This window comes from Dipteris shenzhenensis, chromosome 22 (genome assembly GCF_047967505.1).
Source record: "Dipteris shenzhenensis isolate YYH24624 ecotype China chromosome 22, Dip_SZ_1.0, whole genome shotgun sequence".
Classification (NCBI taxonomy): Eukaryota; Viridiplantae; Streptophyta; class Polypodiopsida; order Gleicheniales; family Dipteridaceae; genus Dipteris; species Dipteris shenzhenensis.
The window spans coordinates 48,760,900-48,777,950 of record NC_141617.1 but is presented as its reverse complement, the minus strand read 5'-3'; the positions used below and the strand labels follow the sequence as shown (position 1 = coordinate 48,777,950).

General features: G+C 40.5%; 1 protein-coding gene across 1 annotated transcript in view; it reads left to right on the top strand.

Annotated features, from left to right (window-relative positions):
- The first annotated feature begins 13,721 nt into the window (after window positions 1–13,721).
- LOC147888219 (Cation efflux family protein) overlaps window positions 13,722–17,051 on the top strand; it is a 38,620-nt gene continuing 35,290 nt past the window's right edge. Inside the window, exons 1-2 of the mRNA XM_087393326.1 lie at window positions 13,722–14,702; window positions 15,382–15,448. Coding sequence (XP_087249452.1) covers window positions 14,129–14,702; window positions 15,382–15,448 — 641 coding nt within the window. The 5' untranslated portion in view covers window positions 13,722–14,128. The remainder of the gene's footprint in view (window positions 14,703–15,381; window positions 15,449–17,051) is intronic.

The following is a 17,051-nucleotide window of genomic DNA, read 5'->3' as shown; positions in this document are numbered from 1 at the left end:
GGAGCATTGTCAAAGGCCTTCCAAAATTCTACCAACCAAGTGTAGAATTTTTGGTGTCTCGTCTTTGCCTCATCAATGATGGTGAAGATGTTGGTCTAAGGTGGAGTGGGTGTAGGAGGGGCCCTTGTCATGGAGCTAGCATGGCAACCAAAATATAGAAGACATGATATGAGTGGCTGGCACCGAGTGGAGGGGGGGAGCAATAAAATCATTTATCCATGAGGCAAAGGCTAGTGGACCCATCAACAAGTAGTCCACTGTGCCTATCCTCCACCATGCAGGAAACAAGTGAGCCCACGAGGTGATGGCCATCTTTGGAGACCGTTGTAGATGATTGTCTTACTATCCCCAACTCTAGAGAGTGTTTGCTCACTATCCCAAGATCTTTTGCATTTATCTCCAGTACTATGAGAGAATTGTAACCAAAATCTACCAAGCCAACTTGTCTATCCCATGTGCATGCATTGAAGTCATTAAGAAGAAGGGTATCCCCCTATCTAGAAAACATTGTAATATCATCATGTATAGCCTCATATGGGTTGTGTCCCTCTGTGGTGACTTCACATGCATAATATGATGTGTTTGGGGGGGAAGTAACACACCGCGACGAAAATCGGTCATGTATTTGATAGATGTACTCATATACACATATGTCGTGCATGTTCCTCCCTTCACACCATAGATATGAGTAGTCTCAACAACTATGATCTAAAAAGGACAGCCACACCTCCTCATCTTGGTATCCCATTGTCTCTCCTCATCTATTTCTTGTGGATTTATTCCAAGATATATACCATTACTATGGGAAGCCCTCTTTTCAGGCTTTCATGTGTCTCAATGTACACCATGTCTCAATCGATATATGTTTCCAAAGACCCCTATCACCTGAGAGTAGCTATGAAAGCACCCAGGGGAGGATTTGATCTTGTAACTCACATATGACCACCTTGCAATAGCCAAAGGATCATGGCACCAAGGGGAGGTGTTTAGAGTTGTGGTGCCATGAGCACATAATTAGAGGCTAAGGTATGTGCTAAGGAAAGAATTAAAGTAGCCACCCTAGGATGTGGACTACATCATGTGGAGATGTGGATTGAGGATATCCACAAGGAGAGATGTGGACCAGAGGATTCCACAAGTGTTGGCTATTCAAAGGGCACTCTCTATATAAGAGGCCTATCATGTATTGTTGAGTAGAGAGAAATGCACACTCACTCAAGATTATGTTTATGAGTCCAAGCTAATCTATCTTGGAGCCTAATTGACTTGAGGTACATGTCATGAGCACTCTCTTCATCATGTCTCCACATAGGTTCCATCCACCTTAGAGCGCTCCATCAATCCTAAGGCACACATGTTTTGTCACATAAGTTATTGAAATAAAGAAACACCATGGGAAGATGCAAGAATAATGGAGGAAAGAGAAAGCCAAAATAGAAGAATGGGAGAAATATAGATTGGAATGAGTAGCTTTCGATACAATCCTCCAGGGTAAGAAATGAAAGGGGCCCTAGAAGAGACATGAAAGGCAAAGGAAGAGTAAATTAGAGAATGCCAACCTCAAGAAAGATATTGTAGCTATGCGAGCCACAATTAAAGGGAAGCACATTGAACTTAAATAGTATGGGGGAAGCCAAAATGTTGGAATGGAAGGATGTGGTTAAGAAAGGCACATCAGCCCATAAAAAGGAGATAATTTTAGATGCCCTTCAAGAGCACAAGAGACAAGATAAAAAATGCTTGAATGTAATTGTTAGAGGCCTACCAATAGGGGATACTCCCATGGCAGATGCTAAAATACTCTTCACCAAGATAGGGATCAACCTCACCACTAAGACACCCTGGAGGTTTGGTAAAGAGGATGCACCAACTAGATCATTGGTAGTGAGATTCCAGACAAAAGAGGTTAGTTCCACTCTTATGAGCATGAGGGTAGCATTGAAGGGTACTAGGACCTTTTTGGATGATGATCTCACCTTGCTACCACATGAACATCAAAGGGAGAGAATGGTGAAAGTGATGGGAGCAAGAAATGGTTTGCATACAGAGATGGTGTGATTATTCAAGAAAGTTTAAAAAAGAGCAGAGAAAGAGGAGGGAGAGAAAGGTGTGTGTTGAGCCAATGGGTAGAGTACACAAAGGGGGCTGAAAATAGTAGTGTGGAATTTCAATGGTGCTCTTTGTCTCCACTTTCATCATAACCCAGAAAGATGCATTTCCTAGACTTAGGATCTAGCTTCTTTCGAAGCTCTTTTGGCACATGTGCATATGACTCACACCCAAATATATGCAAACAAATGAGAGTAAGAGGGCCTCTTTCCACTCCATGCCTCTTCAAGAATACCACCATCCAAACTCTTACTAGGTGATCTATTGATCACATGCACTGTAGTCTTCATTGCCTTGGCCCAAAAACCACTAGAAAGACCTGCATTGGAAAGAATACATTGCAACCTTTCTTGAATTGTGCGGTTCATGTGTTCTACAACTTGACTCTGCTTTTGAGTATAAGGAGACATGAGCTCCCTCTTGATCCCACGTGTGTCATAGAAATGCTCAAAGTCATAAGAGATATACTCTCCACCATTATCAATCCTAAGGCATTTAAGCATTCTACGTGACTTTCGGACGCCTCTTTTATAGATCAGTTGCACAGTCCATGGTGACTTATGACATGTTCAACACGAAGCCATTCATGCAATCATCTTTTGATCGGCCAGTCTTTAATCCAGGTGGACTTTACTTTCTGCATATTTCCTTCCTCTTCCTTTCGGCCTACCTTTTGGGTTTTGTTCCCAAAGGCAAAGGATGAACCACAACTTAAAAGGGTGAAATGCACATCTTGTACAAGATCACATAAGTTGTACTCATTGTACATGCTTTGCTACGTAGTCACTGTGCTCACATATGCACACACTACTCTGATTTCTTTTCAGTTTTGGATGCTATCATATGCACCAAACAAAATCCACAAATAGGTCTGGTACATGCACCCTCTACTTACCCAGTGCAATTTAAGAGGGGGTGTTAAAGATAGAGTAAATTGCACTATCCACATAGGGCATAGGGGCAAATCCTAACCCTAACCCTAAGGGGTTCACATGTATATCTTCATGTTCATTGTCAATACACTTATTGTACAGGTAGCTATATTGTGCACTCCTCTCTCTCTCTCCCTCTCTCACTTTCGCTATCATGTTTGTGTTGGTGTTAATCTCCCTTCACACTCATTTGAGTCATTTCAGTGCTCTTTGTGTACTCTGTTTTTTGTAGTTTTCCCTTCAATGAAAGTGTCTTTTCTGTCAGTGTCCTTTAATATATTTTTTTGTGCACAAGGTTGTAAGCCAAAAAGAGAGTGTCTAATTTGAATTCCAAGATAGACATTTTACTAAAGACACTGCATAGTTATAGGTACAGTCTAAGAATAATACAAACAAAAGAGTGGCAAGAGGATACTGACAGGAAAATGAGAAACCGGCCTCGTATGGCTGGGCCACTGGTTGCTAGGAATCCTATTTTGTTGGAATAGTCACCTCCTTATCTATAAGCCCCCAAATGAGGAGAGCATGGGAGAGGGATACCTAGGGCAAAGTATGCCTAGAGAGAGAGGAAGTACTTGGCAGATCAGGGCCACCATGGCGGGAAGAAATGGTACAACAATGCCATTTGGTTGTCCATGGATGGAGAGGAGAGGCATGTATAGGGAAACTAGCAAGAATGGTTGTGTGGATAGGGCGGCTGACCTCAGCAACAGTATGTGTGGGGGCTGAAGGCCACTGTACCTAAACCTCGGCTCTGTACAATACTGAAACACATATATATATGGATGACAGAAGATTAGGGTGTTTTGCACCACCCACCAAAACTTGTGTGGATCTCTCTTATGGCTCTCCCTCTCTCTCACCTTCTTCCATTCCACTTCTGTTGTTGAGATTTCTCAACTGATATGAGAGTGTGGGTGTTCTAGTTGAGCCTGAGTGTGAGTCTGGAGCCCAAAGTATGCTATTGCTATAGCTCTCGAGAAGGAAGGAGAAGCTTCGTTGGTGACTTTACCTGCATCCTAGTGTGCAGAAACCTTCGCAAAGTTCTCTGAGTGGTTTTTTGCAAGCCAGTGGGCGATTTTGGAGGAAAATGACGTTTTTTTATTATTCCCCTATTCCTTTTGATTACTGAGAGTCCAGAATGACCTGTAGAGGCAACCATTGCCTGCTTTTGATGTCCATTGCACTTTGGGAGTTCAAAAGCACCTTCATTCTTGAATTTGGTATCATTTTGTTGGATTTTTGACTCACTGTCTATGCTTCAACGTTTTTCTGTCAGTGTGTTAAAACTTGAGTTTGAAGCAACCATTCATAGATCTATCAGTTTTGGTGGACTCAGGAGGTCCTAAAACTTCTATGTTGTTCATCATTCGCACTCTGGTGGTGTTTATAAACAGGTCTGTTTGCAAAAATGATTTTTGGTCCGTGTGTTGGACCTGGTAATTGGGACCACGGTTTTCAAAACCGTATGTTCCATTGTGTTCGAGAGGCCCAAAAACCCCTATCTACTAGCTTTTGCATGATATCGTGGAGATTTGGAGAAGTTTCATCTCTTTGAGGCACTGAATCGTATATTTCTCTATCAAAAATCCATTCAAAGGTTCAAACCTTTGATTTTTAATTTATAGGTCAATTGTAAGGGTTGGCTCCCCATTTCCCATTCATCAATTGGGATTTTGGAGTTCCAGTAGAAGAGAGATATTTGCATATTATCTTTTTGAGTCTGATTATGCAGTGACGCCCATGTTTTGAGGCATCCCAGGTTCTATTTTCACTAGCGATCATTGCCGTGGGCTTGGATATACCTTATGCAGATCACTCTCGTTGTAGTCTGAGCCGTGTGCGCTCATTTGTGGTTTGCATTGGGTTGTAGTGTGGATGCTTTACAAGCCATTTGGATGCATTGCAGTCCTTGTTGGATTCACTATGATAGGCCCAAATTGCCTTGTGGGATGCTTTATTGATGGATTTTCAGCACACAGATGCTATTTTATGCTGAGGCATAGTTTTGACATATTGCAGTGGATGCACAGGTTGTGCTACGATCTCTTGGATGAGATTCTATTGATGTATATGCTCATGGACAACATTTATGCTTGAGGAATTTTGGCATTTATTGGCATTGGGATTGCCATTGTTTTGCCATTGCAGTTGGCATTTTCTTTTGGGCCAGATTTGCTCATATGTATGCATAGTATATGAACATGAGTCAGATGCATTTTGATGCTTTGAGCCTTGAGTTTTGGTGACACTGTCCTTCGTTAAGGAAGACATATTTAGGTGCACCTGGTATTTGGTATAATTTCTCTCTTGCAGGTACTAGCATTTGGGATTTTGTTTGATTTGCATCATGGCTTCCTCTTCCATGTTTGAAAATGAGCTTTTCAGCATTAAAAATTTTGATCGAACAAACTTTTCTTTATGGAAAGAACAGATAAGAGATGTGCTTATTCCAAAGAAGTAGATTAAACCCTTGGCAAGGATTGGAGCTAAGCGTGCAGATATGTTTGAGGATGATTGGAATGAGTTGGATGCATTAGCAAAGTCTACTGTTAGACTTCATCTTGCAAGTCAATTTATTTCACAGTAGTAAATGAGCAAACTATGAAATAATTGTGGAAGAAAATTATGTGCCAGTTATGAGAAGGAAACTGCCTCTAATAAAGTTTACAATGAAGAGGTTGTTTGAGTTGCAGATGAAGGAAGGGGTCTCCATTTCATTGTAGTATTCAAGTGACATCTTGCCTCATGAAGTTATCAAAGTCAAGAAAGAAGAGGCTATCGAGGGAATCCATGGGGAGATTGGTTATGACCCTCCAACCAACAAGAAGGTAAAGCAGGGGGAGCCAAGTTGTGGATCACCACCTGATAAGAAGGCAAAGCAAGGCAAGCCAAGATGTGGCTCTCCACCAATTAGAAGGGAAAAAGAAAGCATCAAGAGTGAGGTAAAGTATATTTATGGTTGGGGAGAAGAAGATGTAAGTTGAGAATTTTGTGTAGCCTCAGAGTCAAAGATATAAGAAGGCTATGTGAATGATAATAAGTTTTAGAGTTTTGCAAGAACACATAATTGATCAATAAAAGTAGTAGTTCAAAAGCAAAAAATTATCCATAAAATGGGTTGATGCTTTCCACACAAATGAAGAGGATGATGTTGAGCAGGCATCTGATTGCATTAAATTACTCTCTAACCACTTGAATGCACCTTGCAAATAGTGCAAGGTGAACAAACACTTTTTGCCATTATCTAATTTCTTGAGAACTGTATTTTTCCAACTCAAGTTGGCCTTGGATCCATTTGTTTCTAGGACATCTTTCTTCCTTCTTGGGGTGTAGTCGATCTTCATGAACTTTGTGCTATCTCATTGTGACACTATCAACAACAGCCACAAGCAACACGGTGGTTGTTATTTCAACCCCCATGCTGGTCTTCTGCATAAGAATATTGCCTCTCTCTCTTTGCCCTTCCCTGCCCCAATTCTGTAATATGCAACTACAAACTGACAATTTTCTTGACTCATCTTTAGCCTTTCACAAAAGACAACGTTCATGTGTTAGTTCCACTTTATAGTGGAACAATAGTTCACTATGACTACCATTAGCATGTTTAGCTTCTACAACTATTCTTATGCTCCCCAACAAGTAGATCCCTCCCGTTTCCTTGCAAGCCTTCCCAACATGCTGGAGCCTCAATGATTCAATAGACAATCTTCCTCTACAAACCGACAATCTTCCTTTACCCTTGAACCTATTACTTGAGCACACTCCAGAAGCATAAGGCATTTTCTATGCTCGCTTTTCTCAAACAAGAAGTGCCAACCCCTTCCCTTAAATGCAAAGTGGTGGTGGCTCTAGAAGTGCCCAAAAAGTGGGCTTTTTGCAAGCGTACAGTTGAGAAATCAACATCTCAAATCAAAAGAACGTTGCACTAGCCAACTCCTTTGTATGTGCCACCCCCTTCCCCCAAATGCAAAGTGGTGGTGGCTCTAGAACTACTTTTGATGGAGAAAATGGAAAATAACATTTGAGTGCATCTGGTTGTCAAAGTTCATACTAGTTAAGGAATTGTGACAAACGCATGAGACAAAAATACTATTGTCCTTCAAGAGTTAATTGCATTTGTCTCAAATGTCTACCACAAACCCTAAAACCACTATGAAAGTTTTTCAAGAGTTCCAAGATAGTCTAAAAATATTTTCGACTGAGCCGTTTTCAAGAAAGCATTCAAGAAATATTTTATGCTTTTTCATTTATGTCTGGAAGTATTTTCAATTACTCAAAAGGCATCAAAAGTTTATTGAATGCATTCTTGCCCAACTCCTACTGAAGGAGGCTTGAAAACTACTCCGAGATATCCATGCATCTTTCTAGAGGTAGATTCCATCTCCAAATCACTTCCTTAATAGGAATGATGTGGGCAGACCATCTAACATGTTATTGTTTGAGTTTTGGTTACTTTCTTGGTTTTCAGATTAGGTGACTTGCTACCATTATATCTCTGGTTACTACTCTTAGTTAGCAAGACTTGCAGCTAGTTGCTACTGCTAAATCTTTGGTTACTATAATTGTTTTGGCTTTTTGGATCTCTTGTAAGAATGGCCTAAAGTGCTAATTGATTTAATGACTTCCATGTAACTTTTATGAGTTTAAAATAAATATATCCTCTTTTTCCCTCAAAAAAAGAAGAACCAATAGCAAAAACAACCAACACGATGGTAGTTATTTCAACCATCACATTGGTCGCTTGGAAAATAATATCCTCTCTCTCTCTCTCTCTCTCTCTCTCTCTCTCTCTCTCTCTCTCTCTCTCTCTCTCTCTGAGCATAATGATTTGGGAAGAAAAAAGATAGTAGGAGACTCAACGAACACGATGGTTGAATGCCTCACCATCATCACCCTAAATTTCATAAAAAATGGCTACAACCCATCATGCATTGGCCCATGGTTATAAACTCATTGGACAATCTCAAGTGACTGACCATTATTATGCATAGTCAAGGTTGATAAAACTAGGATATGAAAGTGATAACAAACATTTTTCATTGCATGACCTTCAACACATAAAAGAAACACTCAACTTGAGCTCAATCATAAATCGCTTGGATTGTATTGGCCTTTCATCAAATTACAAATATGACCCATTGTATTTTGGAGACAACACAAATTGATCTTGTTCCATTAGCCGTGGCATAATTGTATTGGAAACATCTATATTCATCAAAGGCCAACGTGCAATACAAACGATTTGCCTTTGTGGCTAGGTTGGAGGTTTCTTTACATGTGCTAGGATTGGAACTTTATCCCCCCTCTCCCTCCGCCCCCCCCCGCCCCCTCTCTCTCTCTCTCTTCCCTCCTCCCCCAAAAAATATTTCATAAGATGAAAATGAAAATTAACTAGCATAATGATTTGCAATGAAAAAAGATAGCAACAGCAGACAGCACTGGAAGTCCAACTATTGACCTACATTGTGTCAAAGATGTGCTTCTTGTACTACTTATGTCCCCTCCATAGCAAACAAACATCCTTCTTATATGGAGAAACTCGTGTGTGATTGTGCCAAAACAATGTCACTGCAGAGATGACGTCTTGATTTAGTTTGTCTCTCATTTTCTTGCATTGAGTTAATGTCCACAGCCTCCTCACATCGGACTATATCGCTTCTATTCATGATGGCCAATCACATGATGGAGAACACCTTCAGAGTTGTGCACCCAAGCTATTTCATGTTTCTTTTAGAGGAAATTAACTAGCTAATGTCACCCTCTTTGTAGCTAGATGACCTAAGGTATGCACTCCTTTCACATTGCCAAGGCTCACATTGCCAAGGCTAGTCTCTTGGGCTTGCAACTCCTAGGGCATTGGAAGAGTAGACATTGGATGAATCCTCAAGTGCAAAGTAAAGTTTCTTAGGACACGAGACTTTGGCGGTCCTCAAATTACCTAACATTGCTACCTCAAATGTCCCACTAGTTTTGAGACCATAGCTCATCTTCTTTGTTCTGATGGCATTGCTAGATTGGGTGCATCTACTGCATCACAAGCTAGCTACAAGAAGGCATTTTCTTGGTGTTGTCTCTCCCTTTGTATTTGTTGCATAAGTGAGGGACATGTGCAAATACGAGAAGAAGCTAAGATAAATAGAATGAGAATTAGATTATCTGAGCATAGTAGATGATGTTGCACTTTATTTGGGATTTACTAGCATGAGAGAAGTAAAATATCAAATGCAAAAGTAGGATTTTTTCAAAATTTGCAAAAATTTGACCTCTCAGTTTTTTAGCTATACACATCACCAATTGGTGCCCCTTGAATGAGTGCATAGCAACACAAAATTGCAGAAAAAAGCAAAGGGTAAAATTGCCCACGAGCGGGTTTGATGTTTTTGGATTAAGAAATGGAACCACCTTTCATTGCAAGGTAGTGAATCAAAAGGAACCAATGCACACTGATAAATACTGTTGGGTTTATTTAAAGAGCATTGCAAATTGAGTTTTTTCTAGGGCATCCATTTTTTGTTAAATTAAGCTACAAATAAAATCAAACCTCATTCAAGATGCCAATTGTGTAATATTTTGATCTCAGATTCAATTTCAAAATCTGTGTATTAGTTTAGACACCAGGTTTGTCAAATTCCATTAAGAAATGCATGTGTCATAGATTAAGCAAGTTATTGTAAGGAGTATATTCCCTAAAATTCACAAAAAATGGCTACACCCAATCATGCATTGGCCCATCATTACAAGGCTTGTTGGTCCCCTAGGAATTGGAAGTAAAGTGGGCCCTTCAATGCTAACTATAAGGTTGGAGCTTATATGCTAGAAGAGCTTGGAGCCCACAAACTGAGAGCATCGCTAGATCATCCTATCAATGAAGGACGAACCAAATTTGCTTTTGTGGATGATAAACTTCTAGGTGAATTGGTCACTTAGGTAGTAGTTGGGTATCTACACATTCCCACAATACATATAGAGTGCGAGGTAAGAAGCTTTTGGTTGAAGATCTCGAATGTAGTGAAAATAGAAGATTAGTAGGGGAAGGCTAACTTTGAGAATGCCAACATAGCAATGGTGATCAAGAGTAAAGATTTGTGTGTTGGAAATTTGACACTTGGAAAATAAGAGTTTGCTAGAAGCTTGGATTAAAGCCTCTCTCAAATTTGGTGCCCAAATTTCCTCCAATGAGGACTTAAATGGGATATATGATCTCATTCAGCTCTCATCTTTGACTTGCCTTGTGAGTTGTCCCTATTATGCAACTATGTTATGTTGCTTCCTTAGGCTTCTAGGTGAGACTACTTCTTCATTACTCTAGCTTCTAGGTGTATAGCTCATCTTAGCTTGGTTGCATTGTATGGTCCTATCTTCTCATGCTACTCCAGTGTCTCTTTGCATCGCTTTTGATCCCTTGGCTTTGTAACTTCACCATCCACTATGCAGCTCATCCTCCTTCCCTTGCATTGTCTTGAAAGCTGATAGTGGTTCTAGTTCATGACTGGATCTAGTTTCCCTATTGGTAATCATGGTGATTAGGGTACTTCTAGTTGGAGAATCATCTTGAAATCCTATCTTGATTCAATGCCAAAGTCCATTTGAGATGCGTATGAGATTACATGTCATCTGTGGATCCAGTATAAGGACCCCTACCCTTTGGATCAAGTTCGAATTTCCATTCAGGTCCAAGTGTGAGTTACCTTTAAAACCAAGTCTGAGTTACATATCTAGAATCAATCCACCAAAAATATGGTGTGGCATACCTGTCCCCAAAACTCGGATTCATTGAGAATTCTAGGAGAGCTAGACTATTCCACCATCTACCTCTTTGTCCTCCTCCTATGGGACACGTGTGGTAGTGATCTCTAATGCCCCCCTCACTAACTCTATATGGGCCTCCACCCAAGGGAAAAGCATATCAAAGGCCCATTATCACTCCACCCAAGAGCTCATAGAGGATCGCTTGCTAGAGTTGATCCAATTTGCAATGGAGGAAAATGCCACCAAGATTTTCACCAAGGCTCTATCTCATTAATAATAAAGTGTCTAGTTCAATAATGGGATCTTAATTGCATGCAACTCTAATTTTTGCAACATATATCCACTATTTCATCATGTTGGAAGATCTTCATGTCTTTCAAAATCCAATTGAGCCATAAAGACTCACGTGATGCCATACCTAAGGCTTAGTATTTGGGTAATATTCTCCACCCATTGAGGATAGTGCAACAGTGACTCATTCTTATTGAACCATGTGGCAAACCTTTGCAATAACAAGCCATTCTTACTGAGCCATGAGATTGCCCGTTGCACTTAGCAAGAAGAAATATCTAGAAGGGGATCTCTGAGTGTCCACATCCAAATCTAACCCAGGCTACGTCACAATACTTATGGAAATCAATTGCCTACACCTTCCCTTTCAAGACAATAGTGCCTCTTTTTGCAGCTTCCTCAACTTCCTCCTTTGCTATCCCAAACATTAATGTTGACTTTTTCTCTGAGGTCTCAGTCATGAGGCTCTTCTTGTCAGATCGTAGGACTCTACTTTTATGCAAACCCCATATTGCATCCTATCACTCCATTTGTGATGCATTGACATCATATAAAAATGAAAATCTTGCAGCACATGGCTTTTTAAGCTGTGTGTAGACATTGCCAATGTCCAAGGCAATGCATCAGACTCCCACTTTGTGATGTTGACAAGCTAAAAAGTTTGGGCATCTACTTCTAGCAACCTCCTTGTGTCCTTTAAACCCTTACTCTTCAAAATTTGCAACCTATCTATGTTCTTTATTGTGGCCTCCATCTCTCTCTCAAAAATGCATTTTATCTACTCTAGCAAATGCTTCCTAGTGAGCTAGCTTGTATTGCACCTTTGTTAACATAGCAAACTTGTACTTAGATTAATATAATCTTGACTTGGCTCCATCTTGTAGGAAAATTGTGTGTGCAGAATTTTGGAAATTACCAACATAATTGTGACACGACACCACAAGATTCACATGTTAGTGCAACTAGTGGTGTACATATACCTATTAAATGGAACTCGTCCATGAACATCCTATGTGCATTCACTACATGAGCCACTTCTAACACACGATGACACATACACATGAATTTGCCATGAATGATTTTACAACTTTTAATTTTTTAAGTGCAATAGAACATGCATGCATGCATGATATATGAAACATGCATGCATTTTGTGCATTATATAGAATGCATGCATGCAACGTGAAAATGCATCTTATACAGAATGCATGCATGCAACATGATATTGAATGAGATGTATGCATGCATATGAAAAAATGACAAAAACCTCTCCCTTTGAGAGAGTCCATGCACTTGCATCTAAGACGTAGTCCCATCTAGCATGTTGCCTTGTGAGTACAGAGACCATGAACCAATCCCAAGCTAAGCCCTAGGGTGGGCTTATGGTAAGAGAGGAGAATTACCCCTAAAATCCAAAGCATCAAGAATGCCCCGTAATATGATTGTTACCAACGATATTACACCCTTACTACTGATAACATCATTAGTACCAACGGTCCAATTTACCACCAATTTTGCCACTGGTACTTACGGCATTTGCTAGTAGTAGTGGTACTTTATCGCGATGATAAGTTTGCATTTACTAATAATAAATCTATCATCTACTGGCGGAAACTGGAGATGTTGTCACACCACCTGTGATAGATTGCCGGTTCTAAATTATTAATACGAGGAGGTTTCCTGTGATTGCGCCCATCATTGCATGAAAATGATGTTCACATATGTAAATCATGCAAAAATCGCATGTGATTACATCGCAAAGTAGAATTGATAGTCAAGGTTGAATCTATTAAAAAACAACAAGGAGATACTACATGGGTTTTGCTAAGTTGCAGCAAACTTCAAGATGAACTGTCTATAGTGGTCCACATGACCTAGAGATCACTTGAACACCCATGTAAATTGTCAGCAGTGGGCTTAGCTAAAAAATCACTGTGATGTTTGGTTCATCCATTGATAATCCATTAAAGACACAATGTGTCAAGTATTATCCCATCACTTGCATTTTCATGATTGAGGAGAGTTGGCATGGGGCAAAGTTTTTCTTAATGCATCTAAGGTGGTCATTCCATGTGGAGTGCAAATAGATCAACTATTAAGACCCTTCAAAGATTCATAGTCATTTATGGTTTGCCAAATTTAGAGAGAAGGATGATAAATTTTGCACACATCATAGTGTGATTGAATGCTTTAAAAGAGTCATTCCTTTTAAATCTTTAAGAAAATGATCTATTTTAACAAACAATTTGTCAAAAGGCACTAGAACAACAGCTACAACCTGTACATATATTCAAAAGGCACAAAAAGGATAGTTACAACCTCTACAATATTCAAAAGGAAAGGATAAATTTTTATTAAAAAAAAAGTCACGCAACCTTATAAAGTAGAATGTAATAACTTGAAAACAAGAAGCCTAAGGGAATGAACCTTTCCTAGCTTTAGAAAAATTTAAAGAGCACTTGTGTAATTATTTATAGTGTATGACTCAAGGAATTCATTTTTTCTATTAGAAAATGTCTTCTAAGTTGATGCAATGTTTGGTTTTGGAATTGCTAATTGCAAAACCATTGCTTTAGCACATGTTTTAAAGTTGCAAGTTGGGTGACTTGGTCTTAAAACATTTCACAAAGCCCCGGAAAAAGTAGGAGCTTCCTTCGGATCCCATCGAGGAAGGTTTTCCCAAAAGGGCGAGGATATTCTGTTTTTTGTTTCTGGTGTCCAGAATTTTTTCAGAGTGAGCTGCACCCTCGTGCACTTATTAGATGCATTGCTCGGATTCGTCTCACTCACTTGGAGTGTTAAACCGTTCAAATGTGTCGTGTCTGTAATATCCCAAGCGCCGCGTCCAACTTCCATTTCAGACTGCTATCCTACTTGTGCTCCTCTGGTTCTAGTTTTGGAACCTATCACGACTTATGTACTGACAGTAAACGCTGCGTGGGAGCTAGCAATGCGTCTTCACTTCAGGCCGGTGAGCTCAGGGGCCAAGAACACTGTTTCTGCTCTCTCCTATTATTAACGCGGTATCTGTCGGCCCTCCGGTAATGCGGATACTAAGCGTGTTTCGACACGCTTTCCCTTGTGTCAAGGACAGGTGCGCCACGGGTCACGGTCGTGGAATCTCGTCTTCCCACAGCTTCGCAGTTGTATTTCGACCTTGGGTCTCTTCAGCTGAATTCCCGTTCAGAAGCTTGACGATTCGTACAAAACATTCTGGCTTTTCTCAGCATGAGAAGAAGGTTTCACCACCTGCACATCCAGGAAAAGTGGCCCTCAAAGCTTCCAACGTTACCTCCTTTTTGGCTAAAAGTTTTAACAGGTCTTCTAGTAGCTTCTGCAAGGAAGGATGGACGCATTTTCTGGCTCTGCTTGCAAGCGAAAGAGATGAAGGACAATCTAATCGAGTTGACATTGAGAATAGCTTTAGGCAAGACAGGCAAAGAACGAACAGCAGAGAGGAGAAAGCGGATGATCATCTCTGTGTACGAGAGGCCCCGATTGTTGATGTATTGAACCGCCGATTTCGGTTGTACAAACGTGCTCAACTTGAGGGGTTTAAGAGTTCGACGAAGAACACTACTTTTTCTGGAGCTGTATCCAGTATAGCCCAGTCTCGATGTAAGCTAAAAATCGTCCCACTGTTGTTCGACCAGTCACACACTGATGTTCCTTAAACGATTACAAAGAAAACTATTATCCATACTGTCACAAGGTCTTCTTTCACCGCAACTAGAGTGTCTCTAGGGCTCTTGTAGCAGACGGAACTTTCAATTGAATTGTACAATTGTAGTTGTAACTGTTTCAAATAGTTTAATCATGTTCGGGAGGTATGGTAAAGAATGTATGACAAGCCAGTAGTTTTTTGCACCGCATCTTAGAGCTCAAGTGAACCTCTGAAGTATGTTCCAGCAAATTACCAGTAAAAGCATACTTGAAGCTTATCCATGCTCATTCACATCTTCGAGCAGGCCACACTCTACAAGGTATGGTAAAGAATGTATGACAAGCCAGTAGTTTTTTGCACCGCATCTTAGAGCTCAAGTGAACCTCTGAAGTATGTTCCAGCAAATTACCAGTAAAAGCATACTTGAAGCTTATCCATGCTCATTCACATCTTCGAGCAGGCCACACTCTACAAAATAGGCACACACCCATGCAGGCCTCGTTGGTAGTTATCATTTTCAATGACTCGCTAAATACTTTTTGCTGTTCCATATGTAGTCAATTTACTGGCTCTTTCCTTTCACTTTTGGTAAGGCATTTCAAATGGTTTTGATTACATCTCAAATGTTTTCAGCATATAGCGCAGATGCTGCGGACGAGGCGTCTGAAGTGCCAGCGTCCCCAGAAGTGCATGATGAGAGGTATGGGTTAGCAAAAGCTTTTTTAGTCCCCCACCATGCCTTTTCCCCGTCCTCTATTTTCATGTGGCAGGCCTCAGGAATTGTATCAGGTTGCTTTCTGTGGATTACCTGAGGAAATAGTTGTGTGGATTGCTTGAGAAATAGGGTCTATTGTTCCTGCTAATCAAATTATTGTGCAATCTAATGCATATAACGAAGATTCATTTTGGCTTTTTTCTAGGTGTTTTGTAAACTAAAAGCAAATTGCTGCTGTTAATCAGATGAATGTTATTCTAACTGATCTAGCCTTTGTTGGCATCCAGGCACTGTATCGGTAGTCTATCTTTATGCAAATGATAGTATTGTCTTGTTGACCGTAGATATCACACACAAGATTTTCATAAGCGTCTTGGCATCTCTTGCAGGTATCAATATGCCCAACTTAGGAGCAGCTAGAATATGTTGAATTAGAACATTGTCCATTTGCTCAAGGGAACAAAGCATGTGTATCGTTGTGTGTCGGGATTCTGTGGACATGCTTCTGTTCTGTATCACTCTAGTACAGTTTGTGACTTCTGTTCACCAGACAGTAAAAAGTAAGCTGGTCACTAGAATAGAAACAGAATAGAAGTATTACCAACCAAAAAATTAGTGGGCCCATATCAGTAGGTATTGGCATCAGTTTGATGCCAGATTAAGCTGGTTACTAGAGGACATGTGAAGCACCGCTCTTTAGTTTCTAAATCCAATTTTGAAGCCCCTCCAAGGCGAGCCAGCCTCTTTTTGGGGGGGAGGGGCCTGGATTTGAGGTCATTTCACTTAATTTGGGCCCCAGCTAGCTCTGGGGGTCGACTCCAAGTAGATACCCTCTTGGAGCTGATAAAAGCAGCCCTCCTCCCATCTCGTGTGCTAGCTAGAATCTCATGTTGTCTTGTCATTTCAGCATTGCACTTTCAGGCGTTTAGCACTTTTCGCAATACAATGAATAACACAGCTGGACCTAATACACTGTTGTGATGCTTTCTTCTATCTCCATATACTTTCATATTTCAGCAAGCCTGCCCATTATGCACATGAAGTCATAAGGAGGAGTGCAGCTCATCCTAAAAAGGACTTCATACAGAGTTGGAAGTAAGCACATGACCCAAAAGTGGGCAGGATCTGTGAGACTTGTGCGGAATATTATTCTAAGCAAAAGAGTCTCTCACTTAAAATCTCAAGAGGTGAAGCTTGCAGCTACTGAGAAGGAGCTACCTGTCACATTCAGATAGTCATATGCATTGTCAATGTCAGCTCCTTCTCTCAGTGAGCTAGCTAGGGCTTATGTTGCTAGAGTGCCATGAGAGCTAGGCGTCAAGTACAAATTTGTGTAGTAGTTTGTTTGTCAGAAGTAGGTGTTCTCCTCTGTCCATAATTATGTGATGTGAGAATATGAACAAGCAGGGGTTAATATGTAAGCCCAATTGCCTAAGGCGGTCCTGCCTCATGACAATCTACCTGGAAACTAAGATCTTCAGCCTTTGCCAGCCATAACACGTGTCAGCTCATGTCACTAGAGTAAGGTTTGACAAAGCTTAGATACTAATCTGTTTTATTCCCCAATCCAAAATTAAGCAATGTAACA